General features: G+C 43.5%; 1 protein-coding gene across 1 annotated transcript in view; it reads left to right on the top strand.

Annotated features, from left to right (window-relative positions):
- fars2 (phenylalanyl-tRNA synthetase 2, mitochondrial) overlaps positions 1-7,890 on the top strand; it is a 90,759-nt gene extending 82,869 nt beyond the window's left edge. Inside the window, exons 8-9 of the mRNA XM_013915284.1 lie at positions 1,601-1,761; positions 7,708-7,890. Coding sequence (XP_013770738.1) covers positions 1,601-1,761; positions 7,708-7,887 — 341 coding nt within the window. The 3' untranslated portion in view covers positions 7,888-7,890. The remainder of the gene's footprint in view (positions 1-1,600; positions 1,762-7,707) is intronic.
- The last annotated feature ends 2,060 nt before the right edge of the window (positions 7,891-9,950 follow it).

The following is a 9,950-nucleotide window of genomic DNA, read 5'->3' as shown; positions in this document are numbered from 1 at the left end:
AAGTTGAAGTCTTGAATAATAGAGGAGTCCACTGAAGTATCTCGCACACACACACACACACACACACACACACACACACACACACGTATGCCTTCCTGTTATGGTGAGGACCAAACAAAATGTCCCCACAATTCCTGAACCAAAGTATCAGAAAACCTCACAGGCATCACGTGTCCTAACAAACGCCACTGAGAACAAAAACAGGACAGTCTCACAGACCTGAGACCCCCGAGCAACCACAGGTCACTATAGGGGTTAAATTCCCCAACAAGTAGTTGCAAAGGTGGTGCTGCACCAAAAGCTTCCTTGCGGTGTCTTTGGTCCATGTTGGATTGCTCCGGTCGCCCATGGTTTGCATGGAAGTTGCCAACTACTCATGGAGCAGCAGTGAAACTGTGAGAAGTGCCACACAAACTAAAGAACAGAAACCATTCGCTTTGAAAGTAAAGGTTCGGCTTTATGAACCCTGTTGGTTGGAGTGGTAATGAAGACAAGTCTGTTTTTACGTATTGATGCTGATTGGAGTTTGTGGAAACCACAGCCACTCCAACAATCTGCTCACCAACGCAATCACAGGAAGGGTTTTGGTGCGGTCCCCTCTGTGTGGACGATTTCAGCCGACAGCCTGGGGTCACCAACCAGTCTGCAGTGAGGCCAAAGGAAGTCCTAAGGAAGAAGCTAACTGAACTTTCAGCATAAATATATGGTGTATGGAACAATGAGACATGCTGGGTTTTATAATATACTTTTACATTTCTGTTGGATAAAATTTGCTATTGTGATTCGAGCTGTCAAATCTTTGAGGTTTCTAAGCCTCACAGATCGTTTTAACTGGTCAAAATGTCCCCGTTTCTAAAAATACCCTCGATGCTGGGATCTGTTCTTTCTGTAAATTGAGCGAGACGTGCTCAGACGCTCTGCTTCCTCCTTTGTCCTCTCAGACTGATGACAGACCGGCTGCGTCGAGTTTGATTTAGGATGGTGTGGTGGTTCATCGGCAGTCCATGTTTTACCTAAAGGTGATGTAGATGGGGTCAGCGTGGCCTCTCTTTGGACGAGGTCAGATGTGTTTGACACATTATTATAAAGGAGGACTAGAATAGAAATGAGTAATTTTAGGTTTGTGTTTCGTTGCGAGTTTAGAGTTTCAGAGACTGAAGCCTTCGCGTGATTGGATGCATATTTAGACTATAAGTGATCAGTGAGGGTCCTTTGCTTATCTGATGGTGAGCCTTACGTCTTCGTCACTTCTTAAACGTGCAGTTGGGCCGACAGTGGGTGGAATATCTTTGCCATATTAAAAGCCGTAAGACTGGTTTGATAAAAACAGTAGATTTTACCCCAGACGACCCGGGAGCTGCTGGTCTGTTTGGGGTTTTGGTGAGACGCTCCACCAAGTGCTTCTCTTTTGGTCTTAAACTGTTTTATTCATCAGCATTCATTCATTCAGAGATCAGATGAAAGCGAGGTGCTAGACGGAGAAGTGTGATGCTTTTATTTTGTATGTTTTTTCCACAGAGCACTTCCTCTGCCTGACTGACTAAAGTGATTCGTTAGCTTGTCTGCTGACGGCTGTTTCCTATGTTCTGTGTTATTGCAGCGGGGGCGGGGGACAAGCTGGGCTGGGCGTTCGGTCTGGGCCTGGAGAGGCTGGCGATGGTCCTCTACAGCATCCCGGATATCCGGCTGTTCTGGAGTCAGGACGAGCGCTTCCTCAAACAGTTCAGAGTTCAGGACATCCACCAACCCGTCTGCTTCCAGGTAGACACAAACATCACACCTGAGTGGAAGAGGAGCAGATTTTCACACATAAACGCGATCGTGGCTCAAGAGTTGGGAGTTCGCCTTGCAATCGGAAGGTTGCCGGTTCGAGCCCCGGCTCCGACAGTCTCGGTCGTTGTGTCCTTGGGCAAGACACTTCACCTGTTGCCTACTGGTGGTGGTCAGAGGGCCCGGTGGCACCAGTGTCCGGCAGCCTCGCCTCTGTCAGTGCGCCCCATCACCAGTGTGTGAATGTGTGGACGACTGGTTGTGTGAACCGCTTTGGGGTCCTGAGGGACGAGTAAAACACTTTACAAATACAGGCCATTTACCATCCTGAAGACGGATGAACGTACCGACTGCACAATGAAAGAGCTAAAGTCTGTCTTCCATCCTTGTCTTCTTTTCTTTCCTGTTCTGTTTACGTGCCTTCCTCTCCTTTGTCCTTTCCTTTCACTTCTTGTTTCCTTTCATTCGTTAATGAAAGCTCCTCCCCTTGCCCTTAATTTGATCTTGTTTCCTTTTGTTTCAGTCCCATTATTTTGCTTTCGTCACCTTATCTTTTCTTCCCTCCTCTCTTCACTGCTCTCCTCATTTCCCTTCATCCATTCGTTTCATTTCCATTTTCCTTTGTCCTCTGCTTCCTGTTTACCCTCCGTGCAGTCTTATTGTGTCTCTGCTGTGTTCAGTCATGTCTCTCTTCAGCTACAACACCGTGTCTGTGCTTGTGTGTTCATCACTAACCTGTAATAACTGCTGGCTCGGTTAGTTTACCTTCAGATGCAATAACGAGTCCGAGTCTCTCGTAATAAAAACAATCTTCTACCGTCGTGAATTAATTCACAAATGCAGAAGTTAATTTGCCGTTAACAACGTCCTCCTTGTTATACAGCCACCGTTTAAAAAAGCTGCAAACAGACTGTTTCTTATTTGTGGGCCGTGGTGATCGAGAGTCGCACATACTTCCTACCAGCCAATGACAAAGCAGCAGCCCACCTACCTGTAACCACACTTTACACCTCACGCCGTGTGTGTGTGTGTGTGTGTGTGTGTGTGTGTGTGTGTGTGTGTTGTTGCCTCTTAACCTCATGCATAAAACATTTTGACAGTGGGGGCTCACATCAGCCGGCACCAGTCACTTCCACTGACCCCACCATCATCAACACACACACACACACACTGTGGGGTGTGTGCAGGTTCACACAGCGGTTACTCCGTCCCCACTAAAGGTGCTCTTTGTCGACTCTCGTCTTCACTAATAAAGAACATTTCAAGTGACTGTTGGAGGGCAAAGAGGAGAAAAGAGAGGAGTAAGATGAAGAGGAGGGATGGTGGGGGTGGACGAGGCAGAAAACAGATGGAGGGAGGAAGCAGAGAATGAGGAATAAATGAGGCGAGAGGTAGGACAGAGGAAAGAAGAAGATAAGAATAGATGCAGAATCTGACTAAATGCAGTTATTTGAATAAAAGATCTTTAGATGTAAAAAAAATAAAAGGATTGAGTGAAACGTAAGGTGAGAGAAAGTAGGGGGTGACATTAGTGAGGAAAAATGAGAGACAAAACACAGCTTTAATGGAAAAAATATGCTGAAGCGAGTTTGAGGAAGTGATTAAAAAAAGAAATGCTTGAAATAAATAAGAGAAATAAAGTGTGGGGAAAAGGAAAAAGAGGGAAAACAGATTAAAGTGTGTCAGGAAAACAGAGGAAAATGTAAATGACTAAAGAGGCACCAAAGTCTGAGAGGGGAAAGTGGAGGAGGAACGATTAAATGGAAGAAACAAAGTGCTGAAAGATACCTTAGTAAGAATGAAGAGAGTGAGAGGAGACGCTGGAAGGGTGGTTGGTGAAAACAACGACATGAACCAGTGTCACGTTATCCAAACACAGCGTCTTTGAACCGTTTCACAACACGTGTTCATCGCACTCAGCCAACCAATGCTAAACCTTCATTAACCGCTGTCCAATCAAACCACCTGCCTAGCTAGCAAAGAAGTCACCCAACTTCCTTAACATCCGACCAACAAACCAAAAAACTGAACCGAGCAGACAACACCTCCCTCCATTGTACAGCTAATATCTGCCTGTATTTACCCCACCTAACTACCAGCTGACCTACACAATCTTTCTTCCTTGTCAGCCAACCAATCCCATCCCTTCACCAACAATGAGAAAGAGCAGCTGATGACCAACTAACTTCATTACCTACCAACTTACCTTAATACCCAACAAACCAATCAAACACTTGATGAGAAGAACTGCTGCCTTTGAAAGTACAACCTATCGTCACCTACCTGGCAGCCCAATCACGTCCTTACCTTCCTACCACCTGACCCTGATGACCTTTATTTCTAGCGGGCGGACCAATCTTCTACTTTTAGCACCAATGAAACATGCAACGAAAGACCCACTGACCTCTTTATCCGACAGCCACCAAACTAGCAAACAAACAGCCAGTTGATCTGTGAACTACCGCCTTCCAAAGAACAAGTGATGGCTGAAATCATGTGCACGGTACTTTCAGAACTTATCTGGACCACTATTTTTTTGTGCTTTTGTGACAGAATCAACAAAGTTTTATTTACTTACTTACTTAAGCTGAAGTTTGTCAGCTCACATGGACAAATATTCACTCAGTTTATGTCGTCCTCTGAGTCGGCTGGTAATAATCTCCTTTAGGTTATAATCTTACTTCATTGTCTTTTGATCTGAACAAACTGAAGGAAACGAGAGGAAATAAATTGTAAATAGCAAATGCTTTTGAAACAGCCCACAGTGAGTGCATTCAATAAAGGTTTAACTGTATCTGACAAATTACAATAAACACATAATCAGTGTTGTTAAGCTGAAGACGTGAGGAGTGAGGGAGCGACCCTGCTGTCCTCCTGCTGTCCTCCTCACAGCCCTGTAAGTTTTATTGATAAACTCTGTTTCTCCAGAGGGGCCTGGGGAGCATGGCTCATCTCCTGCCCAGGGTCAGTTCACCTCTCCTGGGCTAAGGCTCTCCACCTCTCCCCCGAAAGCCTTTACTGGCCCCCACATCCACAGGTAATGAACTGTGACTGCCCAGGGCCTAACAGGAAATAGACTCCTTGGGTGTCGGTGTGTATGTTTGTATACGCACACACACAAATGGCTTCAGGGAGCTGTGCAGTGCCACTAAACTATTATAGTGTAAACAGACGGCTCACCTCCCTCCATACGTCTGCACAGTATGGTCAGAAATATGTGGATACTTCTCTCCTCACCTACCACCTGCTGTGCAAAGTCTTTCCCTGACGCTCGACTGAGTATAAAAATATCAAATGAGACTCGTTCATCTCTCTGTTCTTCTACCAGTTTTACTTCTGTCCTTTACTGAAATATGTATGAATTGTTTATTTAACCTTCGTGTGCAGCGCTTTGTGAAAAGCACTTAATAAATAAATGTTACAACTTTATGAATAGATGAATAAATAAAGTTTGGTTTCCAGTTCATTTATAATTAACTAACACTTACCAAAATCAGCCAATCAGTTACTTATCTGCTTGCCCAACCAGCAACCCAACCAACTAATCTATCTAACCAACCACCTACTTTAAGACGTCACGTTTTCTCAAACCTACCCAGCAAACCAACCAACCTTTACCTGCCAACCAACTGCTCAATAGGCCCCTTTCTTGCTAACCAGCCAACCTTTCATCTACCTACCTTCCTAGTTACCTAACCGAGCAATTGCCTGCCTGTGTAACCAACCATTTACCTACCTGCCTGTCTGTGTAGCTGTCTACACAGCTAACCAGTTGTTGTCTATGTTCCTTGACAACCAGCCATCTACTTTGCAAACCAGCCAACCAACAACTTGTCTTAAACCGCAACAAACAAACTAACCACTAATTGACTTTTTTGTCTAACTAATCACCTACATGTGCAGGCAACTAACCAACCACTACCTAAACCAACAACTTACAGCTAACTGGTGATACCTTTCATCCTGGGTAACAAACCAGAAATCTACCAACCACCAACTGACTGTCCAACCAATGTCAAGCTTTCACTAACAAAAACCCAAACAGCAGCTAACTGATCCATCACTGAACCACCTGCCTTCCTCCTGCAGTTAACTAAAGTAAACTAGTCTTTGATAACATATGAAACAAACTGACCAACCAACTGATCACCTTGCTGTTCTTTGCCTCCACCTTTGAATTGAGCTAACTACAGCCCAGTTTCTACAGAACATAACTAAATAACATTAAGTTGGCATGTTTCACTTTTCCTTGTTTTGTTCTGACTTTTTGTTTCAAAGGTGGAAAATCCAGTGTCACACAGATTGATATGTCTCAGTGAATAGCATTAAGATGGAGAGAAAATTAAGAAAATATCATTCAGGAGCAGAAATAACAGCAACTTCTCTCACTCTGTGCAAGTTATTCTGAGCATAATAAACAAGTGACAGATGATAGGAATCTCTCCTTCAGTCTGTCGCTGCATAAAACATCACATTTATTCTGTCATCCCGATAAAGTTTTAATGTGTTATTGTCTTTGTGTTTTACTCTCTGCTGCACTTTCTCCTCTTTCTTCCTACAGTCGGGCTGTTTCTCTTCTCCACTTTCTGTCACATTTCTTCTTCTGTTATTCATTGGGTTCTTTTTTGTTGCTTGAATCTGCAAATTTCAGCTCATTTTTATTCACCTCATCTCTCAATCTTTGCAGTTGGTGTGCTGATTACCCCTTCAGTCCTTACATCTTTGTGTTTATGCTTGGTTTACTTTGAAATTCTAATGAGTCTCCAGTCCAAATATCCCATAAATGTACATGTACGAAAACTAATCAATGTGGTGCACAAAGTAAAATTTCAACATCTTTGAGGATCATTAATAACTCATAATGTGTTATTGTGAAATTAAACTATTCTTCAGGGCCTAAACATCAGCCACAAATAACCTCAGCCACGCATCTGCACATAATACATGAATCCAGATGAAGACGTTACAAAACTAAAACCACAGCGAACCAGCAGAAAAACAACAGCGTTATGCCACATTAGCACTCAATCAATTAAACATAAAACTATTACAAATATAATCCATCATGTACTTTGCAACTATTAAGTGGGTACATTAATTATCATTGCATTATTTAGTTAAAATATATTAATGCAGACCAACCAGTTCCCTATGACCTAGCTACCCATCCACCCTCCTAACTACTTACACAACCAGCCTGCCAACCAGTCTCTCTGCTAGCATGGCTAACCAGTTACATACCTGCCAGTCTACCTGTGCAAACAACCAACTGCGTGCCTGTCAATTAAGGACTCACCTACATTCATCTACCACCTTTGCAACCAACCAATCTGTGTACCTGCCAGCATGGCTCATCACTTACATAACTACACAACCAACCAACTTCTTGCCTGCTTGCTTACTTTGATAACTAACCAGTTAAGTACCCACCCATGTAGACACTTAACCAACTACCTAGCTACATACTTGTACGGCTAACTAATTAAGTAATTAATTAACTACCAATCTAAACAACCAATTCCTTTCCTTTGCTTTACTACACAACCAACTAATTGCTTTCCCACCCACCTATGTACATGACTAACCAAACATGTGATTACCAGCCTATGCAATAAACCAGTTCCCTACCTTCCTGTTTGGGTAATCAATTACTCACCTACACGACTAAATAATTGCCTGCCTAGATAACTAACCACTATTTAATGAACCAATCAAGTGCCCACCTACCTAGATGCTCATTCAACCACCTACCTACTTACCTCCATGGCTAATCAGTTACTTACCTATCGACACGATGAACCAATCGTGTGCCTAGCTCTGTTTTTCAGGGACTTTTTTGTAAAGACAAATTATCAGTTAATATTTCCACCATTGCTTACAGTGAACATTTTTAAGTTGAGCTGTCAGTCATTGTTGTTTTATACGTTTGTTTTTCAGACGCTCAGTAAGTACCCACCTCTCCATAACGACATCTCCTTCTGGCTGCCGAACGGCAAAGAGAGCGAGGCAGGCAGAGAGAGCTTCACAGAGAACGACTTCTACGAGCTGGTGCGCTCCATCGGAGGAGACCTGGTGGAGAAAGTGTCTCTCGTGGACAATTTCACACACCCAAAGTAAGAAAACCCACTGAGGGTCAGTAAATGGCTCTTTTTGCACAGGTCATTATGATGCTAAATTCCCTCCTCCTGCTCAGAGTGCTGCTGGTACACCCTGTGATTAAGCAAACATCAGCGACGGTTGAGGTGACTGTCTTTATTGATATCCCAGGTTGAGAGTGATTAACAAGCTGTTTGGTTGTGAGGGACCAGGAGCTTCGATGAACTCAGTGCTTGTCTTGCTTTGGTTCATTTGTGATATAACAAATATTTGAGGGTATTTGCTGGTGGAGCAGATCTGTATTTACCACAGATAGACTATCAAAGAATTACTATGCCATTATTGATATGCCATTTTAGCATTAAAGCCTCTTACTGTGATGCTAGCTCTGAGCTTTGGTCGGGTTTCTAAGCTAGCTGGCATCAAGAGCTGCAGTCCACTCTGAGTTTAGTAGCACCTTATATAATAATTCAATTCAATTTTATTTATATAGCGCCAAATCACAACAAAAGTCGTCTCAAGGCGCTTCATAGGTACAGAGAAAAACCCAACAATCATATGACCCCCTATGAGCAAGCAGTTTGGTGACAGTGGGAAGGAAAAACTCCCTTTTAACAGGAAGAAACCTCCAGCAGAACCAGGCTCAGGGAGGGGCGGCCATCTGCTGCGACCGGTTGGGGTGAGAGAAGGAAGACAGGATAAAGACATGCTGTGGAAGAGAGACAGAGGTTAATAACAGATATGATTCAGTGCAGAGAGGTCTGTTAATACATAGTGAGTGAGAAAGGTGACTGGAAAGGAAAATAATAATATTTTAAAACTCAAAGGAGTGCAAAAGGTGCTTTTAACTGCACATCTCTTATCATGAAATGGACAAAATACATCAAGCAAACAGCATCCTGCCGCTTCTTGCTGTGGTTGTAGTCCAGTTATTTTTATGCTAACTGCTAGCTGGCTAATGCATCATGTTAGCATTGTGCTAAAAGTGCAAACCAATAAGTGGGTAGTTCCTATTCACTGTTCATTCATCTTTAACTGCCTATCCAATTCAGCGGGCTGGAGCCTATCGCAGCGATCACATGGTACGAGATGAGGTTACACCTGGACAGGTTCACGCTCACATTCACACCTACAGCCCAGACAAAGGGCTTACCACTGCACCGCTGTGCTGCTCCCATAGACTCTGTTACATGGAACTGATGCAGGTGACGCTAAGGCAGAAGTGCTTCAAACCTGCATTGCATTTACTGGCCAGCAGGGTGCGAATGTACAAACATGCATGGAAAAATAGCCCTAACTTTATGACCTCATGATGAGTTCATGGTCACAGCCATGAGTTTGTGCTCTTTGTGAATCCAAAGCCAAGTTCATTTTTTAAATTTGGTCCCATTAAAGTGAAATGAGTCATATCTGCCCGTCACTCATCACGGCCTTTTCAAAACACTCAGAAGCCACTAACCAATGGGCTACATCTTTTATTTACAGTCTGTGGAGTTACTATCAGAACCTGCACGGCGTGGCCCAGAGGGACTATAGAGCCTCTACACCGCAAAGGCTTAGAGTCAGCAATAAAGTACTTATCGTAAAGTAAATATAGGATCAGAAACCAATGATGAAAAAACAAAAACTGCAGGAAAAAAAAACAGAAAATAAAAAGGAAAAAGTAACAAAAGCAGAGAAACAGGAGCAAAGGTCATCCTCTCTGTGGTGCTGCTGAAGGCCGGTGACTGATGGCAGAGTCATCGGTTCCACACACACACAGACATAAACTCACACACACACACTCACACACGCGCACACACACACCTATTTGTACTGTAAAAAGTGCCTGTTTACTCTAAATGACAATGATAATCAATACACACACACACAGCTGTCCTTGGCGTGCACCTTCGAGTCTGCAGTGCCTGCTGTTGACATCTCATTTTTTAGGAAGTACGACTCTGTGTGTGTGTGTGTGTGTGTGTGTGTGTGTGTGTGTGTGTGTGCGTGTGTGTGTGTGTGTGTGAAGGGCAGCAGTGGGAGGTTGGTACCTTATGGCTGAGAACTCCTAATCCACATCACTGTAACTAACACACACACAC

The sequence above is a fragment of the Pundamilia nyererei genome, unplaced genomic scaffold (genome assembly GCF_000239375.1).
Source record: "Pundamilia nyererei isolate P.nyererei 1_Seehausen unplaced genomic scaffold, PunNye1.0 scaffold00281, whole genome shotgun sequence".
NCBI classification, from domain to species: Eukaryota; Metazoa; Chordata; class Actinopteri; order Cichliformes; family Cichlidae; genus Pundamilia; species Pundamilia nyererei.
The sequence above is the reverse complement of the archived record's forward strand: the minus strand, read 5'-3'. Positions and strand labels throughout refer to the sequence as shown.